This window comes from Somniosus microcephalus, chromosome 4 (assembly GCF_052327205.1).
Source record: "Somniosus microcephalus isolate GS21.2 chromosome 4, FLI_Smic_1.0, whole genome shotgun sequence".
Classification (NCBI taxonomy): Eukaryota; Metazoa; Chordata; class Chondrichthyes; order Squaliformes; family Somniosidae; genus Somniosus; species Somniosus microcephalus.
Window position 1 is genome coordinate 155,732,005 of NC_140990.1, and position 25,416 is coordinate 155,757,420.

The 25,416-nt window shown below is 46.2% G+C and overlaps 1 protein-coding gene across 1 annotated transcript in view; it reads right to left on the reverse strand.

Moving 5' to 3' along the window:
* Positions 1-25,416, reverse strand: part of LOC147119938 (glutathione S-transferase LANCL1-like) — a 109,226-nt gene that overhangs the window by 73,485 nt on the left and 10,325 nt on the right. The window contains exons 2-4 of the mRNA XM_085984182.1: positions 17,705-17,822; positions 12,593-12,800; positions 9,339-9,486 (exon numbers count right to left, since the gene is read on the reverse strand). Of these exons, the coding sequence (XP_085840308.1) occupies positions 9,339-9,486; positions 12,593-12,800; positions 17,705-17,822 (474 nt within the window). The remainder of the gene's footprint in view (positions 1-9,338; positions 9,487-12,592; positions 12,801-17,704; positions 17,823-25,416) is intronic.

Here is a 25,416-nt window from a genome sequence, read left to right on the forward strand (position 1 = left end):
TCTGTGTCACTGTCTTCCTGTTCTTGTTTCACCATGTGTAGGTTTTTCTTTTTAGAACGCCAGTTGGATGTGTTTCCTTGTTTGTTTTTGTGTGTCTCTATGTAGGATTGTTTGCTTTGCCCTTTACACACACGTTCAATGTGTCCTTTCTTTTCACATTTCCGACAGGTCAGGTCTTTACACCAGCAGTCAGATGGCTGATGACCTGACCTTCCACATCTGTAACACTCTCTGGTGCCCCTTGCATGCTTATCCGGTGTAGCTGCTACTCTGTGCACTCTTGTTGCAGCCCCCAACAGCTATGCTTCTTTAGCTGCTAACTCCATAGACACAGCGAGCTCCACTGCTGATTTAAGCGTCAGTTTGTCAGTCGTGAGCAAGCGCTTCTGTGTTGCTTCACATCTTAATCCACACACAAACCTATCACGGACAGTGTCATTTAGAGTTTCACCAAACTCACAATGCTCAGTTAGCTTCTTTAGCACTGCAACATATTCGGCTATGGACTCACCCTCCCCTTGGCTTCGTTTGTGAAACCGGGGGGGGGGGACGGGAGCGCGCGCCACCGGGGGGGGACGGGAGCGCGCGCCACCGGGGGGGGGGACGGGACCGCGCGCCACCGGGGGGGGGGGACGGGACCGCGCGCCACCGGGGGGGGGGGACGGGACCGCGCGCCACCGGGGGGGGGACGGGACCGCGCGCCACCGGGGGGGGGACGGGACCGCGCGCCACCGGGGGGGGACGGGACCGCGCGCCACCGGGGGGGGACGGGACCGCGCGCCACCGGGGGGGGACGGGAGAGCGCGCCACCGGGGGGGACGGGAGCGCGCGCCACCGGGGGGGGAAGGGAGCGCGCGCCACCGGGGGGGGACGGGAGCGCGCGCCACCGGGGGGGGACGGGAGCGCGCGCCACCGGGGGGGGACGGGAGCGCGCGCCACCGGGGGGGGACGGGAGCGCGCGCCACCGGGGGGGGACGGGAGCGCGCGCCACCGGGGGGGGACGAGGCGCGCGCGCCACCGGGGGGGGGGGGGGGGGGGAGAAGAGAGCGCGCGCCACCGGGGGGGGGGGAAGAGAGCGCGCGCGCCACCGGGGGGGGGGGGGGGGGGGGGGAAAGAGAGCGCGCGCCACCGGTTGGGGGGGGGGGGGGGGGGGGAGAAGAGAGCGCGCGCCACCGGGGGGGGGGGGGGGGAAGAGAGCGCGCGCCACCGGGGGGGGAAGAGCGCGCGCGCCACCGGGGGGGGGGGGGGGGGGGAAAAGAGAGCGCGCGCTACCGGGGGGGGGGGGGGGGGGGAAGAGAGCGCGCGCCACCAGGGGGGAAGAGAGCGCGCGCCACCGGGGGGAAGAGAGAGCGCGCCACCGGGGGGAAGAGAGAGCGCGCCACCGGGGGGAAGAGAGAGCGCGCCACCGGGGGGAAGAGAGAGCGCGCCACCGGGGGGAAGAGAGAGCGCGACCGGGGGGAAGAGAGAGAGTGCGACTGGGGGGGGGAAGAGAGAGAGTGCGACTGGGGGGGAAGAGAGAGAGAGCGCGACTGGGGGGGAAGAGAGAGAGAGCGCGACTGGGGGGGAAGAGAGAGAGAGCGCGACTGGGGGGGGAGAGAGGGGAGTGGAGGGGGAGGGGGGAGGGCGGAGGGGAGGGGGGAGGAAGGGAGGGCGGGGGGGAGGGGAAGGGAGGGCGGGGGGGAGGGGAAGGGAGGGCGGGGGGGAGGGGAAGGGAGGGCGGGGGGGGAGGGGAAGGGAGGGCGGGGGGGAGGGGAAGGGAGGGCGGGGGGGAGGGGAAGGGAGGGCGGGGGGGAGGGGAAGGGAGGGCGGGGGGGAGGGGAAGGGAGGGCGGGGGGGAGGGGAAGGGAGGGCGGGGGGGAGGGGAAGGGAGGGCGGGAGGGAGGGAGGGAAGGGGGGGAGGAAAGGGGGGGGAGAGGGAGGGGAGGGCGGGGGTCGCCCCCCCCCCCCGAGGGTCGCCCCCCCCCCACCGAGGTGAAGACCGCCAATTGCGCGCGCAGCAGGAGCTGACACGCGGCGTCTCTCTCGGCCGGCGGGCCCGGTTGCCAGGGTAACCGTGACGCTGACCAAGCCAGAAAGAGAGACGCCGCGTCGCAGCTGCTCCTGCTACGCGCGCGGTTTCCCACCCCCCCGCCCGAGGTGAAGACCGCCGATTGCGGCTGTGCGAGACGTCCGGCGGACCCGGTTGCCAGGGTAACGCTGGACGCTCAGCAAGCCCCGCCCCCCGGCCAGCCAGAGAGAGACAGCGCGTCTCAGCTCCTGCTGCGCGCGCACCCTAGCGGCGCTGGGCTGAGGCTCGGCCCTCCAGCCTTCGAGTGGGGCCGGGAGGTGCCTAGCTCGGGCGTGGGTGCGGAGGAGACGCCAAGGCTTCTAGGCCTACCTGGAAAAACGGGGAAAGGTCGGAAAATTAATGAGATTAGATAAGTTAATTACTTTCTAAATCATTTTTTTTTAAAAACAATATGTGTTTTAAAAGCAACGTTTTTTTTTTAAAGACGCAGAAAGCGGGAAAAAGAAAGGAAAAGTTTGGAATCAAGATGGCGGCGACTCACCTCGGTTCAGAATGATAAAGCCCGGCCACACACGCCCCGATTGGCCCGGCAGCACACGCCAGCAACCCGGCATACGATTGGTCGAGCTCGAGGTCACTCTGTCGCTAATGAGCGGATAATGAGATGCTAATGAGCGGAATGTTGAAGGTTTTTGGGATACCGCGGGTGCAATTTTAGCCCGGCCGAAACGTAAATACGCTTAAAACCGTCTCGGAAGCGTAAGCTTTCTTTGGAGGTAACGCGCGCGTAGGTACGCCCTGTAACTTTCGAGCGCATACCCGCAAGACACACACGCGATGACTGACAGAATGACAGACAGAAGTACCGATTTATATATATAGATTGAGGACGACTCCGGGGTGGAGAGTTTAGTTAACGGCCATTTTATTTACAATGTGCTTCTTCACTCAATGCACATTTCCCATAGTGCATTGCAAATCACCACTACGGTGTCCTGTAGTGTATGTACCTTTAAGAGGAACTCTGTTTTTGAAGCCCCTGTATACTGTAGTACCAGTAGTGACCACTCGGGTATATAAGCCTGTGTAGCGTCTTGTGTTGTTAGTTCACCTCCAGACTTTGTTCAGTAAACACTTGTTAAATCAACTCCTGCATTCCGTGTCTCCATTAACACATGGATCTAACAGTGGCGACGAGTTAGAAACGAACTTACCTGCAATTCGGCAGCACCTCAAGGGGATCGATTCCTCAGACGAAGGTCGAAGCCAGAAGCAAGAAAAAAAATGTAAAAAAAATAACTAGAAGAAACTCGAAAACGAGGTCCAGGCTTGGTCTCCAGTCTGTGGTTTCCCCAGCTAAACGGCTGGTGGCAGGTAGTGCACTGATCCTTCCTGGGCTGCGGCGGGCTAGAGCTCGATCGGGTGGCTCTGCAACAGGGCCGGGCAGCGAGTCAGGAAGCAGAAGCAAAGAGAGAGCGGGTGGAGCACTCAGTGCGCGGCCGGTGCTGCAAAGCAGGTCGGCGTTCGGACCGAGCAGAGGGAGGGGAAAGTCCCAGAGGGTCCGCTCCACGACGGGAACGGTTCTCCAAGTAACGGAGAAACTATTGAAGCGATATATTAAAAAAAATAGCAATACCGCGAAAAGCTGCAGGTCGCAACGGGAACCGCGGAGAACAGCGTTGGCAGCAGCGGCAACGGCGGGAAAGCGCGGGAGGCGCCATCTTAACTCGGCGGGGAAGAAAAGCGCGGGAAGCGCCATTTTAGATTTTCAAGATGCCGAAGACTGGCAATATTACTGCTCTCGATAGTGATATAGAAGATTGGACCACATATGTGGAAAGAGTGGAGGTATATTGCAAGGCGAATGAAGTAGCGGATGATAAAAAGGCATCGGTACTTCTAAATCTGATGGGCGCAAGGACATACGGGCTGTTACGAAACTTGATCACTCCAGCCAAACCGATGGACAAGAATTTTAAGGAGATTGTTGATACCTTACAGGAGCACTTAAACCCAACACCACTGCTGATAGCGGAACGATTCAAATTCTTCAGGAGGAATCAGCACAAGAATGAAAGTAACGCTGATTACCTCACCGAATTACGAAAGCTGTCAAAGCACTGCCAATTCGGGGCAGGACTGGCAGATTCTCTACGAGACAACTTCGTCTGCGGTCTCCTAAGCGAAGGAACACAGAAAAGACTACTTTCTGAGAAATATTTGACACTGGACAAAGCTTTCAGTGTGGCTGTATCATACGAAGCAGCAGCAGAGATACAGCAAAAGCCACAGGACTTCGGCACCCATGGAATGACATGGGGTTTCGAGAGATGTTATCGCTGCGGCAGATCCACCCATGACCAGAAGGACTGCTGGTTCAAGGACAAAGCATGCAGGCAATGCGGAAAGATGGGACACATTGCACGTGTATGCAGATCTGGAAAGAAATCCGCTGACAGTAAAAAGGTCAATAAGGAAAAGTGCACAAAGGTGCAAATGATGACGGACAGTAGCTCCGAAGACCAGAAGAGCGATAGCGACTCCGGAAACAAGAGACTAAGCTGTCTCAAATTACATAATGTAATTGCCAAAGAAGATTACCAGACCATTTGGGTTACCCTCACGATAGTGGGGTCCCCAGTCAAAATGGAGCTAGATACAGGATCAGCTCTGACCGTCATGAGTCGACGGGATTACGAGCGGCTATTTCCGCATATACCTTTGAAAGACACATCCATTGTCTTGAAGACATATACGGGGCAGAAAGTATACCCCAGAGGGAAAATAAGGGTGCCTGTTGTATACAACGGCAAGGAAATACAGAAGTTGTATTTATACGTTCTGCAAGATGGTGGTCCACCGTTGTTGGGATGTGAATGGATCAGAAAGATACGTTTAGACTGGCACTCCATTCAGGCACTGACGGTGACCAGTAAGAAAAAAACGATGATGACATCATACCTGGACGATTAAAAGAAATCTTGGCTAACACCAAAGAAGTGTTTCAACAGGAACTAGGAACCCTGAAAGGCGCCACCGCCTCAATAAAAGTGGAAGATGCGGCAATTCCCAAATTTTTTAAGGCAAGGCCGGTGCCATACGCAATTCGTCCAGCCGTCGAGGCAGAGCTGGAGAATTTGGAAAAAGCAGGCGTGTTATCCAAGGTAGATTGGAGCGAGTGGGCAACACCCATCATCCCGGTCATGAAGAAAACGTTGAATAATGATAAATCTGAAGAACAGAGAAAAGTTCGCATCTGTGGGGACTTCAAGGTGACTGTAAACCCGGTTCTTCACACGGTACAGTATCCTCTTCCGAGGATAGAAGATATTTTCGCCTAACTATCCGGAGGGAAACGTTTCACCAAAATTGACTTAGCACAGGCATATCTACAGATGGAGGTTGAGGAGGCCTCTAAAAAGTATCTCACGATAAACACACACAAAGGCCTGTACCAGTACAATCGACTGGTTTTCGGAGTGGCATCAGCTCCGGCTATCTGGCAAAGAGCTATGGAGCAAGTCCTGCAAGGGATTCCGGGGACTCAATGCTACCTAGACGACATCCTTTTAACAGGAGAAAACGACAACGAGCACCTTGCCAACTTGGAGCAGGTGCTCATGAGGCTGAGAGAACGGGGCCTACGAGCAAATCGCCCCAAATGCGAATTTTTCCAGAAACAAATATCATATTGTGGCCATGTCATTAACGAAGAAGGGTTGCATAAGTCACCTGAAAAAATTGAAGCGGTCATAAAGGCCCCAGCGCCTGAAAATGTCTCACAATTAAGGTCGTTCCTGGGATTAGTAAATTACTATCATAAATTTTTACCAAACTTGTCGACGGTTCTGCACCCGCTTAACGCACTGCTACAAACGGTAGTAGTTTGGAAATGGAGCGAAGACTGTAAACGTGCCTTCCATAAATGCAAAGGCTTGATCACGTCCAGGGAAGTGTTGGCTCATTACAACCCATCACTGCCAATCAGACTGGCATGCGATGCATCCCCTTACGGCATGGGAGCAGTATTATCGCATAGATTCCCTGATGGCTCGGAGCGGCCGATAGCTTTTGCGTCACGCTCATTGAACTCAGCTGAGCGTAACTATGCCCAGATCGACAGGGAGGCACTCAGCCTGGTGTGGGGGGTGAAGAAATTCAACCATTACCTACACGGACAAAAGTTTACCTTGTTGACTGACCATCAACCCCCCGTCTCCATATTCAACCCTAAAAAGGGCGTTCCCATTATGACAGCGCAAAGGCTACAGAGGTGGTCCCTTTTCCTAGGGGCACACCAATATGACATAGCATACAAAGGATCAAAACAGCATGGGAATGCTGACGGGTTATCGCGCCTACCGTTGCCAACGGTGGAAAAGGCGCCTACAGTGGACCCAGTGGAGATATTCCACTCGATCATAATGGAATGTCTACCGGTGACAAATTCTACCATTGAAAAGGAAACGCGAAATGACCCGCCTCTCTCACGAGTCTACGATTTAACGGTGAAGGGATGGCCAGCACATGGCGAACCATTGTTGCCAGCATTCTCGCAAAGAAAAGAACAGCTGTCAGTGTGCCGAGGAACCTTGATGTGTGGATCCAGAGTGGTGATTCCACCCAAACTCCAGGATAGAGTGCTAAAGGAGCTTCACGAGGGGCACCTGGGTGGAGTGAAAATGAAGAACTTAGCCAGAGCGTTTGTGTGGTGGCCAGGTATCGATGGAGACATCGAAGAAATGACCAAGACCTGTCTAGGATGCCAGAAGGTCCAAAACGCCCCACCACAAGCCCCTCTACATCCATGGGAGTGGCCCTCATCTCCATGGCAAAGGGTACATATCGACTTTGCTGGTCCATTTATGGACTCAATGTTCTTAATCGCGGTGGATGCACACTCCAAGTGGCCGGAGGTAATAAAGATGTCCTCCACCACCACGGAAAAAACCATCACAGTATTAAGGAGCATATTCGCCAGGAATGGGCTGCCTGAACAGATCTGTTCTGATAATGGACCGCAATTTGTACCCGAAGAATTCAGGAAGTTCTTAAAAAACAATGGGGTTAAGCACTACACATCCGCCCCATACCATCCCGCCACCAGTGGATTGGCTGAAAGGTTTGTCCAGACCTTCAAGAAGGCCATAAAGGCCATGGGTAATGAAGACATAAATCTACAACATAAGGTAGATAACTTCTTGTTTGCGTACAGGAATGCAACACATGTGGTTACAAACCAAACCCCCGCCATGATGTTTTTTAATAGAAGACTAAGATGCCGGCTGGATTCGGTCAAGCCAAACGTCAGAAGGGACGTAGAGAACCGGCAATTTCAAAGCATGAATGAAAGGCCAACTAGAACCTTCCAGATAGGTCAACCAGTTTTGGCCCGGGACTACCGTACCGAGAAATGGCAGCCTGGAACTATTTGCACACGACTAGGACCGCTGATGTATACCGTGGACATTGGAGAAAGCATAATAAGGTGCCATGCTGACCAGATCATAGAGTCATCCGAAAAAGGACAACCTGCACCACAACTCTATACGCCTAATGAAGCAGAGATACCCATAGTATCTACCACCGATCCGGTGATACTGGAACCAGATGAACCCGACACTAGCATTGAAGCCGAATCGACCTTACCAAAAGAACCTACTACACCACCGAGGCGTTATCCGGACCGAGTCAGGAAGCCTCCAGAGAGACTGAATTTGTAATTGATTAACTTCAGCAAATGTGTATATTACTGTTCTTGTAAAAATGTTATGTACTATTTATCTAAAAGGGGAGGAATTGTAGTGTATGTACCTTTAAGAGGAACTATGTTTTTGAAGCCCCTGTATACTGTAGTACCAGTAGTGACCACTCGGGTATATAAGCCTGTGTAGCGTCTTGTGTAGTTAGTTCACCTCCAGACTTTGTTCAGTAAACACTTAAATCAACTCCTGCATTCCGTGTCTCCATTAACACACGGATCTAACATATTCCATGTGGGACAATTCTAATACACATTCAAAATACACAACATATGCTAAACTGATTGGCCTGTAATTGCCAGGTTTATCCCGCTCCCCTTTTTTGAACAAGGGTATAACATTTGCAATCCTCCAGTCCTCTGGCACCACCCCTGTATCTAAGGAGGATTGGAAGATTGTGGCCAGCACCTCCGCAATTTCGACCCTTACTTCCCTCAGCAACCTAGGATGCATCCCATCTGGACCGGGTGACTTAAGTACTGCCAGCCTTCCTGGTACCTCCTCTTTATCTATTTTTAGCTCATCATCTTGGCAACCTCCTTGTTTACAATTGCTTTGGAAAAGTCCTCTTCGTGGGTAAATATATAGCTATAAAATACAAGTTGTTGTTGTAAACACCGATGCAAAGTACTCATTTAGTACCTCAGCCATGACATCCAATACTGGAGGAGTAGAAATTTCCTCCAACTAAATATTGGGAAGACTGAAGTCCCCGCCACAAACTCCGTTCCCTAGCTGACGCCATCACTCTCCCTGGCAACTGTCCGAGGGTGAACCAGACTGTCCGCAACCACTGTGTCGTATTTGAACCCGAGATGAGACTCAACCACATATCCATGCCATCACCAAGACTGCCTATTTACACCTCCATAACATACTTGACTATTCCAACGCACTCCTGGCTGGCCTCCCATCTTCCAGTCTCCGTAAACTTGAGGTAATCCAAAACTCTGTTGCATTGTCCTAACTCGCACCAAGTCCCATTCATCCATCACCTGTGTCCTCGTTGACCTACATTGGTTCCCAGTTAAGCAACGCCATGATTTTAAAATTCGCATCCTTGAATTCAAATCCCTCCAAGGCCTCGCCCTTCCCTATCTCTGTAAACTCCTCCAGCCTTACAACCCTCCGAGATATCTGCACTCCTCCAATTCTGGCCTCCTAAGCATCCCTATTAATCGCTCCGCCATTGGTGGCCATGCCTTCAGCTGCCTAGGCCCTAAGCTCTGGAATTCCCTCCCTAAACCGTCTCTCTACCTCCTTTAAGACCTACCTCTAATCAAGCTTTTGGTCACGTGTCCTAATATCAGCACTTAATCACAGCAAAGGGAGTGCCAAAAATTGAACAGCACAGAGAACATGACATAAGAGCTGAGATTTTCATTTATTGGTGGATATTATGAATTGAAAATAACAAGAAAATAATTTCTACATCCCAACACAATTATATGAAGTTTACAAGGATTCCATTTTCAGAAAGCATGTTTGGGGGGGGTGGGGGGGGCGGGCGGCAGATAAAACATAATATTGCAACAAAAAAAATTACATTTGAAAGAGAGAGACACTACCTGTTTCATATACTGCAATGGTATCCTCTCATTGCCAAACTGGTCATTAACAAATAGTAATGCATACAGATATCCCATCCGACCATACAGCATCTCATCTGGCAGCCTTGAATTCAGTTTCACTACAGATTGATGTAGTCGGAGAAGCCTGTAAGAAATATGTTTTAAAAACTGTAATATTTGCAAATCGGAATTTGAAAACAGGACTGATTTTTGGACCTTATTAAATCCAAAATCAAAAATAAACCTCTTCCTCTTGCACCTCTAAGCAGGACATGTTCCTTAAATACCTATTCTGCCTTTCTTTTTAAATTATTGCTCATTGGACCAGACTGCATCAGTCAAATGAACAGTAGTGTGCAAGAATATACAATTTTCTGAAAGCAGGAAAGTAAACTGAGAAGTTATTAGAAGTTTGAAAACATGGAAATGTGCATGTACATAGATCCCTGAAGGCAGCAGGACAGGTAGATAAGGTAGTTAAGAAGGCATGTGGGATACTTATGTTCTATGCCTCGGCTAATGAAGGCAAGAGCAGGGAGGTTATGATGGAGCTGTACAAAACGCTAGTTAGGCCACAGCTGGAATACTGTGTGCAGTTCTGGTCGCCACACTATAGGAAGGATGTGATTACATTGGAGAGGGTGCAGAGGAGATTCACCAGGATGTTACCTGGGCTGGAGCGCTTCAGCTAGAAAGAGAGACTGGACAGGCTGGGGTTGTTTTCCTTAGAGCAGAGAAGGATGAGGGCGGACCTGATTGAGGTGTACAAAATTATGAGGGGCATAGATAGGGTAGATAAAGAGGAACTTTTCTCCTTAGTAGAGGGATCAATAACCAGGGGGCATAGTTTCAAGATAAGGGGCAGGAGGTTTAGAGGGGATTTGAGGAGAAACTTTTTCACCCAGAGGGTGGTTGGAATCTGGAACTCACTGCCTGAAAGGGTGGTAGAGGCAGGAACCCTCACAACATTCAAGAAGCATTTAGATGAGCACTTGAATCGCCATAGCATACAAGGCTACGGACCAAGTGCTGGAAAATGGGATTAGAATAGAGGGGGCTTGATGGCCGGCGCGGACACGATGGGCGCTGTATAACTCTATGACTCTATGGAAATAAAAAGTTTTCCCCTCCACTGGACAGTGATTGGGAGTGGGATCCCTGCCCAATACCCCGCGGGGCGCCAAGGACAGCTAAGGCACCCCAATTGCTGCTCCAACTGAGATCCACAAACTCAGCAAACACTGGGAATCAAATCGGAGCTGCTGTGTACTCTGCGTAATAAACTTTCCAAGCTCAGAGCATAAAAAACAACACAGTCTCCAGAGAAAACTAAAACTGACAAGGGAGATTTTTATTTATTGGTGGACATTATATATTGATGGGTTGGGGGAGTGGGAAGGAAGTACTTTACACTGAAATTAATCCCTTACCCTCTCCTTCAATAGTGCTACATTACTGAATTGTTCCAAATTTCAAATGAACAAAGTGCAATGACCGAGCAGGTAGTGTGTAGAAGACCAAAGTGTACAATCGATGTTTCTCAGAAACTAAAGCCAGCTTTGACCTTTTATTAAATCAGAAAACTTTGAACCATTCATATTGCATCACTGCTATGAAAGATTAACCAAAGAATATACAACTACACAACATTTGTAAGGATTAAAATCAAATAAGAACCACTTTTTTTCATCAAAAATAATTGTGTGTGAACTGCATTATATACAACCAGCTTGCAATGTGCACGAGGACACAAAAACAAGCCGATAATGTTATGGTGATGATGGGAATGTTCCTTATAATGGCCACCATGGTCTCCAACAAAGAAAAGTAAAATTTTCATAATGTGGTAGTTTCCTTAGCAATTTACTTCCAGTTTTTTTAAGTAAACATACTTACAGTGCAAGACTTCTAAGGAGTACTCTTTACAAAGTACCTTTTGGACGAGGCAAATGTTACAACATTAAGCAGCCTTCTTAATAGCAAAGTGTTACAAAATGGTAGGACCGTACCTATCAATTCCCCCATACCTCTCTCCCATCCTATGGAAAATTCCCAGTAGCAGCTAGACCAAGCCTATTCCTTGCCTGCAGGGCTGCTAATGAAGCAACATTGGCATAAGTTTGGGAGCAAGTCACCTACTTGTCCTGTCTATCAGGCCAGGGTTCCAAAAAGGCAATAAACCTAAAATATCTTTACCCTTCCGCTGAAGAAATAATAACAACCTGCATTTATAAAGAGGTAGGTTTTAAAGAGCATCTTAAAGGAGGAAAGAGAGGTAGAGAGGCGGAGAGATATAGGGAGGGAATTCCAGAGCTTAGGGCCTAGGCAACAGAAGGCACAGCTGCCAATGGTGGAGCGATTAAAATTGTACTTGGCGGGCTACAAACTCCTCGGAGCACTACCTTTTTGTTCATGGGCAGTTTACATTTTAAAACAGTTATTAACTGACGAAGTTGGGAGCGGCCTGCTTATTTCAATGCGCGGTACATTTCCAGATTGCTGCGCAGCCACGTACGTGTGCACCTCAGAGGGAACATTTCTCGCTCAGGCCAACATCTCCAGCATCGAAGCTTTGACCACGCTTGCTCAGCTCCGATGAACGGGCCACATCATCCGCATGCCCGATACGAGACTCCCAAAACAAGCGCTCTACTCGGAGTTCTGACACGGCAAGAGAGCCCCAGGTGGGCAGAGGAAACGCTTCAAGGACACCCTCAAAGCCTCCTTGAAAAAGTGCAACATCCCCACTGACACCTGGGAATCTCTGGCCCAAGACCGTTCCAAGTGGAGGAGAAGCATCTGGGAAGGCACTGAACACCGAGTCTCTTCGCCGGGAGCAAGCGGAAGCCAAGCGTAAACAGCGGAAGGAGCGCACGTCAACCCAAGCGCCCCACCCGCCCGCCCCTTCAACCACTGTCTGCCCCACCTGTGACAGAGACTGCAGGTTCCACATTGGACACATCAGTCACCTGAGAACTCATTTTTAGTGTGGAAGCACGTCATCCTCGGTTCCGAGGGACTGTGGTTGTAGGACTGGAGGAGGTTGCAGAGAAAGGGAGAGGCAAGGCCATGAAAGGATTTAAACTTGAGGATGAGAAGTTGAAATCTGAGGCGTTGTGGGATCAGGAGCCAATGTTGTTCAACAAGGACAAGGGCGACGGTGTACGTTAGGATACAGTAGAGATGGTGGGGCTGGAGAAAAGAAAAAGACAAAAATCCAAATATAGTTCGACTAAGTTACTTTTACTTACTGATTTATATAATTGTCTGATTCTTGAGTTTGCTGCAGTTTATGGTGGATCACTGCAGCTATAGCCAGCGGGCCTGCGTCGCCACACAGGAAAGTCACTACACGCCCAGTAAGACATTTCAGGCTTTTATTTACATACTGCAGAGCTTTCTGCAGAAAGGACTGATCTCCATAAGCATTGTGTAGATGCAGATACAGTAAAGCAATCCCTGAAGGAATACAAATGTATTGTTATATAGACATGCAGTCATGAGACATTTCCATTATTAAGTGAGCAGGCAAAAGCTATTCCTGTCTCAGCAGTCATTCTTTTATAAAGAAATGATATGCTGTTTGTGTTAACCCTTATTAAGCCACAGACAAGAAATCTCATTCGGGTACAATCAGGCTTTCTGGGCCACTAAAAAGATCACTTGTTTCAAGCCAGACTTTCCTTGCTTGATACATAAAAAGACATCAAAGAATGGACTTGCTGCAGCTTTGACACATCAATCTTGACTGGCTGAAAATATTTGGAGCTGGTTTTTGACCTGTGTCTTTATGGTTCAGCTAATCACTAGATAAACTTGCTGAGCCATCTTGGGACTATTGTATTTTAAATGATTACAACCTTAATGCTATACCACAAAGAAGTTACGTCCATCATCTGAGTAACTTTATTATTGTAATTACACGATTGCTTTTACTGTCCTAGTGAATGAGCTGAAAATTTGAAGACAAATTGCTAGCCTAAGGAAGCTGGAAGTTCGCAACTAACCGTCTAAAACCTCATTCATCTTTTACTACTTTTGTCCGATCGCAGCCCTGCCTTCGATCTATTTTATTTTCTTTCCAGTTTTGAAGAAGGGTTCAACCTGAAACGTCAACTCAAATTTCTCTCCACGGATGTTGCCTGACCTGCTGAGTTTTTCCAGCATTTTCTGTTGTTATTTCTCATTCAACTGCTGTTAGTGCATTTACATAATTTAACACAAATATGAGCAGTATTTTCAAAACTGCAACATGACAGAACAGCTAACTAGCAGGACCTCTACACTGCAGCTAGCCACACTAGCTCTATGTACTTTTGAAAACTACTCCTTAATAATGGCTATATAGCAGCATTTATGCATAATGGTTTTATTAAAGATATAGCTTGGCTCAGTTGGTAGCACACTCGTCTCTGAGCCAGAAGGTCATAGGTTCAAGTCCCACTCCAGAGACTTAAACACATAATCCAGACTAACAATCCCAGTGCAGTACTGAGGGAGTGCTGCACAGTTGGAGGTGCCGTCTTTCAGATGATAAGATGTTAAATTGAAATCCCGTTTGCCCTCTCAGGTGGACGTAAAAAATCCTGTGACACTTTGAAGAATAACAAGGGAGTTCTCTTGGTGTCTTGGTCAATATTTCTCTCTCAACCAACATCACTAACAGATTATCTGATTGCTGTTTGAGACACCTTTTTGTGCTCGAATTGGCTGCCATGTCTCCCCATAATTATAAGCAACTGCACTTCAAAATATTTAGTTGGCTGCAAAATGCTTTGGCACATCCAGAGGTCATGCAAAATGCTATGTAAATGCAAGTTCCTTCTTTCTATGGTTCAGAACTGCGACCTCCTTGGCTAGGGAGGGGGAAATAAATCAGCCAAAGTTTCTACTCCTGATCCTAGCTGGAAAGCAGAAGTTTGCAAGGCGAGGACAGAACCTGTCTCAACTGTGTTGACCTATCTCCCGTCACTCGGGACCATCATATGGCCACTTGAACAAGTTGCTGGAGAGTGACCAACCTCCATGAAACTGTACTCCAACAAGAGTCACCTCCTCCAGGAGAGGAGCTAGGGAGAAAACAGGCCAAAAAAAACACATTTTCCTACAAAGATGTCACTTTGTGATACTTATACATAGCCACCATGGAATCTGATGGAACTTAGTTGTTTAGTCACCATAAAATAGAGATGGTTCAGTAAAATTTTAAAGGAATAGATCAACTGAATCTTGATTTGTTCAAGATTGCCACAAATTCTAGAACTAGGGGGCACAGGTTGAGGATTGCTGACAGACCAGGTATACTTGTGTATAGGGGGGCATCATTTCAAAGTTTGCAGATGACACGAAACTCAAAAATATAGTAAACAGTGAGGAGGATAGGAGGACATAGACAGACTAGTGAAATGGGCAGACACATGGCAGATGAAATTTAACGTAGAGAAGTATGAAGTGATACATTTTGGAAGGAAGAATGGGGAGAAGCAATATAAACTAAATGCAGGAACAGAAAGACCTGGGGGTTTACGTACACATATCTTTGAAAGTGACAGGACAAATCAATAAGGCAGTTAAAAAAATATGGGATCCTTAGCTTTATAAATAGAACCATCGAGTACAAAAGCAAGGATGTTATGGTAAACCTTTGTAAATAAGGGCTCAGGTGAAGTATTGGCCCAGAAATTCGGGTCGGGGGCTTCCGATCTGCACTTACCTTGCGCGCCGGCTTTTGAGCTGTGGGCCCCCGTGGAATTCCGATCCGGGGCCTGGTCCAGCTGCCGGCACGCAGTGCTTGCGTATCCCCGGGGCGCAGTTAGTTCAATGTGTCTCCTGGGATCACGTGGGCCATGGGCAGCCAATCGGAGCAGGGAATGCTCCATTCATAAGTCTGACAGGAAGTGCTGTCAAACTTAGAAATACTACGGGCCCTTTCTTACAAAACATCACTAAATCTTCAAATAAATTTAAAACAAACATCACATTTTTTAAATAAACTATAAATTAAATGAAATAACTATTTTAAACAATAATTTAAATTTTTGAAAAAAATAATTTTATTTTCTAACGGGGCTAAAAATAAACTTACCTTGCTTTAAAGTATTTAAAAATAATAAACCTGTGGAAAAAATGTTTTAATTTTAATTAATTCACCACTTACCTTGTAAAAAGCAGGCCTTACGCCTGCTTTTTATATTTCTAAATTCTGCAGGCTTACCTTCCCGGGAAAACCTGCAAAAAAAGACGAAGTTCAATGCGCACATGCAGCCTCTCCCGCGCACGCGCTCAGCCTCTGAACCCCTGCTTTCAGGGGAACGGAAGTGCCGGTTTCCCACGCATGCGCAGTGCATGCAGGAAACCGGCACTTCCATTGGGCCTACGGGTGAGTACCCCGTGCGTACTCACCCGTGGAGACCCGAATTTCTGGGCCATTGTGTCCAATTCTGGGCAGCACACTTTAGGAAGGATGGGAAGGCCTTGGAGAGGGTGCAGAGGAGATTTACTAGAATGGTATCAGGGATGAGGGACTTCAGTTATCACTGAAGTCATCACTTCTTTGCAATAAGTTATACTGTTGAAAATGTTAGAGGTCCCGACCATCTTGAGTGATGGTTGTGCTGGGAGCTAAAAATTACCCAAATGTACTTATAAGAAGCTAAAATGAAGAACTGTATCCAGAAAAGAACAGAGTCTTTGTTGGATTCTGCATTTCATCTGCTTTCATAGATGGTTTATGCTTTTCCTATAAGCTACAGTCTAGGAGTCACAGTGTTGTGAGAACCATTACATTCTGTGAAATAATAGGTATGGGAATCGTGAATGGATAAAACACCAGCCAAGTTAACTAACTCAGTGTTTCTGCTGTGCTTAAATATACACTGCATTGAACCCAAACAGTTTTGCTGATATCAAACAGCTACTGACCTAGAGAACTGGAAATTAAATTGGTACTGTAATTTTTTTTAATTTTTTTTTTTAAACACAATCCATATACTTGAAATTATCTTTTGAAGGCTATAAGAGTAGTGCATAACCACAGTTTAGTCAATGGCTGTTGACCATGTCATTACAAACGAATTCCAAGGTTATCATAAATGTAGATTATGCAGTAAAGACAAGTCACCTGCCATTCTGCCACCAGCTTTGAGGTTATCTGAAACCTACAGTAAATAAAATGACCAAAACAGTTTTCAACACTGGGCCAAACTGCACTCCCAGCCAACGTGTTCCCTCAAGTCCAGTCAAATCTTGGTGCCGTCACCACTGTCCTTACCAAGGTCACTGCTACCTGCTGGTACTTTTCCATGTAAACACAATCAATAAAAAAAAATCTCAAAAATCAGCAACTCCTGTGAAACATCTATGTAAACAGCAACTAGGGCAAACAAAATTGCCGTGTTCTTAACGAACGTATTTCATCTGAAAATCAATTCTGGAAAATTTCCAATATTAAGTTGAGTACTGCACACTGCATTCTGGTGACGCCCATGTACATCCAACTGTTCTTTGTGCACTCTACCTTAGGAATCAATCAGCAACCGGCCTACATTTCATTCTTTCCCCACAATTTCTCCCCTTTTGTAGAGGTAGGATTTCACAGGCACTCTTACCTCATACAAATAGCCATTTTTCAGACTATTCAACTGTGGAGCCATCAGGTCACAGCCAAAACCCTGTTTTAGTTCATCGCAAATGTAGCCATTTTCTCAAATTCTATATTGCTTTATCCTGCCTTTAGCCAGAAACAAAACCAGATCCCTCAAGGCTATTTACACCATTTGGGGTTGAATGGTTTTTCCCTGGCATATATATTTTAGGGCCAAAACCTACAATGCAGGACACTATCAGGGTACAAGACAAGGACAAGCAGGTGTACTCACCAGGTGACACAATGCTGGGATTTTAAAAGGCAGGAGGAAGAATACATTGAAGGAGAAGGGTTTTTAAAGAGTTTTAGGTCTTGAGAAAGGGGAAGCTAGAGAAAGTGACACTGCAATAAGTCTTGATTTTAACAAAGTGAGGGTGTACAGAGGAGGAAGAGCATGTAAGCCAGCTGTGTATTACCCTTTGCATGAAATAGTTCACTGAATTGTTTCGCATTTCTAAAATTAGACCTTCTAGTTTTTGAATCCTTTGAAAATGTGAAGAAGTTATCGGGATCAATTTTACCATTTAGAAAAATTAAATTAGGTTACCTTAAAGTCTTCTTTTCAATCAGAACAAGCCCAACTTCAGTCATTTTTAAAATCACGAAGTGATGACCTAAAATAGGCTATTTTCAGATTTTAAATATACAATCTTTAGCCACAAGGTATTTTCTGGGCATGCATAGTAATTGTTTTTCAGTTGTGCAGTGCAAACAGTACCTGCCCATCCAGTGTAGCTGCTGCAGTCATTTTGATCAGCTTTTATCAGCCCTTTTTCCATGTTTTGCAATAACTCACTGATCTTGTTCTGCAGATGCTGAATGAAGCCACTGGTTAACTGTAAAGGATTAAGAAAGTAAGATTTTTCAGCTTTCACGGTTAAGATCATTAGGAATGAAAACAGGCCATTCTGGTCCCTTAGTTCACCCCATTGTCCAAGTCCCCACACACAACCGTCTTGACAGCAAGCTCACAACATAATTGAACCATTTCTAGAAGTGTGAAAGTAATAGCACTACGGCTATAATGGGAATGGATGCCCCCAGGACCTGCTGACACAGTGTCTAGACTCACAAATTAAGTTACTTGAGCAAGGTACCAAGGTACAAAATAAAATATCAATTTAACTTAAAACATTTACAAGATGCATCTTTGCATCAAAGTATCAAGTTCAATTGACACAAGAACAGCCCTGCATATTACAAAACGATCCAACGCAGCTCACAGGTCAGCGCGCCCTGCTCCAGAAACCACACATTCAGAAAACAAGACATGCTTGACCATTTATTGGAGAAGTTTTCATGGGACGTCATTGATAATTAATTTTAAGGATACACAACCTTGAGCCCATTATGCATTGGGAAATAACTGCAACCCAACTTCCTGACAAATTTTCATCAACCCGTTTCCACCCCTCCATCAATTGCTGCACCATTAACTGTGTAGGAGAAGAGCAGTTTTGCTTAGAAACAGTTTTTTTTTTAAGACCAATTGTGCTAACTAAAATCTGCAGCACATGAAACCATACAAGACTGCTGCTAGCTCAACAATGTAATCAGTTCTACAATCAGAGGACACAAATAACCTCCCAGAAATACCGGGGAACATAGGGTCTGATGAAAGGGTGGAACTGAAAGAAATCAGTATTTCTAGGGAAATGGTGTTAGGAAAATTGATGGGATTGAAGGCCGATAAATCCCCAGGGCCTGATAATCTACATCCCAGGGTACTTAAGGAAGTGGCCCTAGAAATAGTAGATGCATTGCTGGTCATCTTCCAGAACTCGATAGACTCTGGAACAGTACCCATGAATTGGAGGGTAGCTAATGTTACCCCACTATTCAAAAAAGGTGGCAGAGAAAAAGCGGGGAATTACAGACATCGGTAGTGGGGAAAATGCTAGAGTCTATTATAAAAGATGTAATAGCAGAGCACTTGGAAAGCAGTGACAGGATCGGACAAAGTCAACATGGATTTACAAAAGGTAAATCATGCTTGACTAATCTACTGGAATTTTTTTGAGGATGCAACTGGTAGAATTAAGTAGTTGACTCGGAGACTAGGGTCCTCAATTTAAATAAAGGAAACTATGATGGTCTGAGGAGCGAGTTGCGTAGGATTGATTGGGGAATGGCACTCAAAAGGGTTGACGGTGGATAGGCAATGGCAAACATTCAAAGACCGAATGGATGAACTACAGAATTTGTTCATCCCAGTTTGGCATAAAAATTAAACAAAAAAGGTGACCCAACCGTGGCTAACAAGGGAAATTAGGGATAGCATAAGGTCCAAGGAGAGGACATATAAATTGGTCAGAAAAAGCAATAATCCTGAGAATTGGGAGCAGTTTAGGATTCAACAAAGGAGGACAAAGGGATTAATTAAGAAAGGGAAAATAGAATATGAGAGTAAGCTTGCAGAGAACATAAAAACTGACTGTAAAAGCTTTTATAGATATGTGAAGAGAAAAAGATTGGTGAAGTCAAGCGTAGGTCCCTTGCAGTCAGAATCGGGGGAATTTATAATGGGGAACAAAGAAATGGCAGACCAACTAAATACATATTTTGGTTCTGTCTTCACAAAGGAGGACACAAATAACCTCCCAGAGATGCCGGGGAACATAGGGTCTGATGCCCATGCACTATAATGTGGATAAATGTGAGGTTATCCACTTTGGTGGCAAAAACAGGAAGGCAGATTATTATTTGAATGGTAATAGATTGGGAGAAGGGGAAGTGCAAAGAGACCTGGGTGTTCTTGTACACCAGTCGCTGAAGGTAAGCATGCAGGTGCAGCAGGCGGTTAAGAAGGCAAATGGTATGTTGGCCTTCGTAGCAAGAGGGTTCGAGTGCAAGAACAAGGATGTCTTGCTGCAGTTGTACAGGGCCTTGGTGAGACCGCACCTTGAGTATTGTGTGCAGTTTTGGTCGCCTTACCTGAGGAAGGACGTTCTTGCCATGGAAGGAGTGCAGCGAAGATTCACCAGGCTGATACCTGGGATGGCAGGAATGACGTACGAGGAGAGATTGTGTTGATTGGGCTTATACTCACTGGAGTTTAGAAGATTGAGAGGGGATCTCATCGAAACCTATAAAATTCTGTCAGGCCTAGACAGACTAGATGCTGGAAGGATGTTCCCGATGGTCGGGGAGTCCAGAACCAGGGGTCATAGTCTAAGGATAAGGGGTAAGCCATTTAGGACTGAAATGAGGAGGAATTTCGTCACCCAGAGAGTGGTGAACCTGTGGAATTCTCTGCCACAGAGGACGGTGGAGGCCAGTTCATTAAATACATTCAAGAAAGAGTTGGATATATTTCTTAAGGCTAAAGGGATCAAGGGATATGGGGAGAAGGCAGGGACAGGGTACTGAATTTGGATGATCAGCCATGATCTCATTGAATGGCGGAGCAGGCTCGAAGGGCCGAATGGCCTACTACTGCTCCTATCTTCTATGTTTCTATGTACTTCATTACATTGTAAAACAAAGATTGGCGATTGGACAATGAGCATTGTTCTATCATATACAGACTCTAACATATCCATGTCTTTAGTATTTTGGAAGCAGTGTCAGGTTGCATGGACAGGAAGCTCAGCTGCTAGAACAGAAACAGCACGATCTGCAAGAACAGTCTCTGTCCAATCCATCATTTTAAAGGCGGCTGAACTGCACACTTAACCCTCTGAAGATTAGAGAGCAGTTAATTCCTGTACACTTTCCCCAGGAGTCCTCAACATTGACTCCTGACCACAAAGTCTCGTGGCTTCAGGTCAAACACGGGTAAGGAAACCTCCTGCTGATTACCAACTGCCACCCTTCCTCAGCATCAAGCTTAGCAAAGGCAAAAAATTTACTCTGGATGGTGGTCTCCAATGTCTATCCCCAAGAGTGGCTTGCCAATACCACCACGGACCTAGCTGGCCAAGTCCTGAAGGACATAGATACCAGAATAGGCTTGCAGCAGGTGGTGAACCAATAGGAGGGAAAAATCTACATGACCTGTTGCAGATGAGTCTGCCCATGACAGTATTGGTAGGCGCGACCAACACAGTACTCATAGGATTACATAGGATATACGGCACAGAAACAGGCCATTCGGCCCAACCAGTCCATGCCAGCGTTTATGCTCCACTCGAGCCTCCTCCAGTCTTTCATCATCTAACTCTATCAGTGTAACCCTCTATTCCCTTTTCCCCCATATGCTTGTCTAGCCTCCCCTTAAATGCATCTATACCATTCGCTTCAACCACTCCCTGTGCTAGCGAGTTCCACATTCTCACCACTCTTTGGGTAAAGAAGTTTCTTCTGAATTCCCTATTGGATTTCTTGGTGACTATCTTATATTGATGACCTCTAGTTATGCTCTTCCCCAACAGTGGAAACACTCTCTCTGTATCTACTCTATCAAAACCTTTCATAATTTTAAAGACCTCTATTAGGTCACCCCTCAGCCTTCTTTTTTCAAGAGAAAAGAGACCCAGCCTGTTCATCCTTTCCCGATATGTATACCCTCGCATTTCTGGTATCATCCTTGTAAATCTTCTCTACACCCTCTCCAGTGCCTCTATATCCTTTTTATAATATGGCGACCAGAACTGTACACCGTACTCTTAAGTGTGGTCTAACCAAGGTTCAATATAGGTTTAGCATATCTTCCCTACTTTTCAATCCTAGTGCTTGGTTTGCTTTTGTTATGGCCTTGCTAACCTGTGTCGCAACTTTTAGTGATTTGTGTATTTGTACTCTTAGATCCCTTTGTTCCTCCACCCCACCTAGACTCGCACCCTCCAAGTGATGTGATCTCCCTATTCTTCCTACCACAATGTAATACCTCACATTTATCTGTGTTGAACTTCATTTGCTAATTATATGCCCATTCTGAAAGTTTATTAATGTCCTCCTGTAACTTGTTACAGTCCTCCTCAGTATTGACTATCCCCGCCCCCCCCCCCACCCCAGTTTGGTATCATCTGCAAATTTAGAAATTGTGTTTGATTCCCAAGTCTAAATCGTTAATATAAATTGTGAACAGCAGTGGTCCCAGCACTGATCCTTCTGGAAACCACTACCCACCTTCTGCCACTGTGAATAGCTACCCTTTACTCCTACTCTCCACTTTCTGTCCTGAAGCCAGCCAGCAATCTGTTAACATAAGAAATAGTAGCAGGAGTAGGCCATTCAGCCCCTCGAGCCTGCCCCACCATTCTAAAGATAATGGCTGATCTGATCTTGGCCTCAACGCCACTTTCCCGCCCGCTCCCCATAACCCTGGACTCCCCTGCAGCTCAAATATCTGTCTATCTCCACCTTGAATATATTCAATGATGATTCCGCCTCCACAGCTCTCTGTGGTAGAGAATTCCAAAGATTCACGACCCTCTGAGAAGAAATTCTTCCCCATCTCCATTGTAAATAGGCGACCCCTTATCCTGAAACTGTGCCCCCTCGTTCTAGATTCCCCCACTAGAGGAAACATCCTTCCTGCATCTACCTTGTCAAGCCCCCTCAGAAGCTTATGTTTCAATAAGATCACCCCTCATTCTTCTAAACTCCAATGAGTATAGGCCTAACCGGTTCAACCTTTCTTCATAAGACAACCCCTTCATCTCAGGAATTAACCTAATGAACCTTCTCTGAACTGCCTCCAATGCAAGTATATTCCTTCTTAAATAAGGAGACCAAAATTGCATGCAGTACTCAAAGTGTGGTCTCACCAGCACCCTGTACAGTTGTAGCAAGACTTCCCTGCTTTTATACACCATCCCCCTTGTAATAAAGGTCAACATTCCAATTGTCTTCCTAATTACTTGCTGTACCTACATGCTAACATTTTGTGTTTCATGTACAAGGATCCCCAGATCCCTCTGTACCGCAGCATTATGTAGTCTCTCTCTATTTGCTTTATTTTTCCTACCAAAGTGGATAACCTCACAGGTTTCCACATTATACTCCATCTGCCAAATTTTTGTTCACTCACTTAACCTATCTATATCCCTTTACAGACTCTGTGTCCTCCTCGCAACTTGCTTTCCCACCTATCTTTGTATTATCAGCAAATTTGGCTACAGTACACTCGGTCCCTTCATCCAAGTCATTAACATAGATTGTAAATAGTTGAGGCCCCAGCACTGATCCCTGTGGCACTCCTGCTACTTGTCCCCTGACTCCACATTCTCTGACCTAATTCATCAGTCTATTATGGGTACCTTATCGAAGGCCTTTTGAAAATCTAGATAAATTACATCTACTGCATTACCATTGTCTACTCTCTCTGTTACCTCTTCAAAAAATTCAATAAGGTTGGTCAAGCAAGACTTTCCCTTTTGAAATCCATGTTGACTATTCATTATTATATTTTTGGCTTCTAGTTGTTCTTCTATTTTCTTCTTCAGTAGGGATTTCATAATTTTTTCTACCACCGATGTTAAGCTAACTGGTCTATAATTCCCTGGACATGTTCTATCACCCTTCTTAAATATCAGTATTACATTAGCTATCCGCCAGTCCTCTGGCATACCTTTTTCTAACAAATTATTAAATATGCATAGTAATGCCTCTGCTATCTCTTCCCTAGATTCTTTTAAAATGCGAGGGGTTTTATCCTCTTTGAGTTTGATTAATTTATTTAATATAAACCCTTTTTTATTTTAAATGCACTTATCTCCTTACTAATCTCATCATCCAATGTTATATCCACCTGTTCTATCTCCCTGCTAAATACTGAAGCAAAAGAATTATTTAATATTTCTGCCATCTCTCTATCGTTACCTGTGGTATTATCCTGACTATCCCTTAATGGCCCTATTCCCATCCCAATCTTCCTTTTTTATTGATGTGCCTGTAAAATATTTTCTATTTTGTTTTATGTTCCTTGATAAATTAATTTCATAGTTCCTCTTTGCCTCCCTAATTGATTTTTTGACTTCTCTCCTAATCTTTTCGTATTCTTGCTTATCATGCACTCCCCTGCTGTCTATGTACTTAATGTGTGCCTCTTTCCTCACCCTCAATTGTTTCCTTATGGCTTAATTCATCCATGGAGTCTCATTATTGTTTAGTTTGTTCTTTCCTTTTAGCGGAATATATTTTTCCTGCACTCTGTTGAACACCGTTTTAAATGTTTCCCATTGCTGTTCTACATCGTTGTTTGCCAATATTGTTGCCCATTTCCCACCCCCCCCACCCCCCACCCCCCCCCCACACACACCCCCCCCCCCAGTTCTATTCTCAGTCCCTCAAAATCAGCTTTTCTCCAATCTATTAACCTGGTTTTCGTCACACTTATGTCCTTCTCAATTATCATCTTAAAGCGTATTATATTATGGTCACTACTGCCTATATGTTCCCCTACCTTTACTTCTCTTATCTGCTCTGGATCATTCCCCATTACTAGATCCAATAGCGAATCCTCCCTTGTTGGGCTTTTTACATATTGGGTTAGAAAGGAGTCCTGTACACAGTGTAGGAACTCCATTCCCTTATCCCCTTTACCTACCTCTTCTGTCCAATTAATATCGGGGTAGTTGAAATCCCCTATGATTATTATTCTATGTTTTTTACTCATTTCCCTAATTTGTCTGTATATTTCTTCCTCCACCACCCTTCCACTATTAGGTGGTCTGCAGACTATGCCTATTAGTGCGATTGATCCTTTATTATCTTTTATCTCTATTCGTATGGATTCTATTTTTGTCTCGCTGATATCTGCGTCACTTTTTTCTACTGCCGTTATGTTATCCCTAATAAGTACATAAGAACAAAGAAATAAGAGCAGGAGTAGGCCATACGGCCCCTCGAGCCTGCTCCGCTATTCAATAAGATCATGACTAATCATCGACCTCAACTCCACTTTCCCGCCCGATCTCCATATCCCTCGATTCCCCTAGAGTCCAAAAATCTATTGATCTCAGCCTTGAATATACTCAAAGACTCAACATTCACAGCCCTCTGGGGCAGAGAATTCCAAAGATTCACAATCCTCTGAGTGAAGAAATTCCTCCTCATCTCAGTCTTAAATGGCCTACCCCTTATCCTGAGACTATGCCCCCTAGTTCTAGACACTCCAGCTAGGGGAAACAACCTCTCAGCATCTACCCTGTCAATCTCCTTCAGAATCTTGTATGTTTCAATGAGATCACCTCTCATTCTTCTAAACTCCAGAGAGTATAGGCCCATTCTACACCGTATCATCATAGGACAGCCCTCTCATCCCAGGAATCAATCTAGTGAACCTTCGTTGCACCACCTCCAAGGCAAGTATATCCTTCTTTAGATAAGGAGACCAAAACTGTGCACAGTACTCCAGGTGTGGTCTCACCAAGGCCCTGTACAATTGTAGCAAGATTTCCTTACTCTTATACTCCAGCCCCCTTGCAATAAAGGCCAACATGCCATTTGCCTTCCTTATTGCTTGTTGTCCCTGCATGCTAGCTT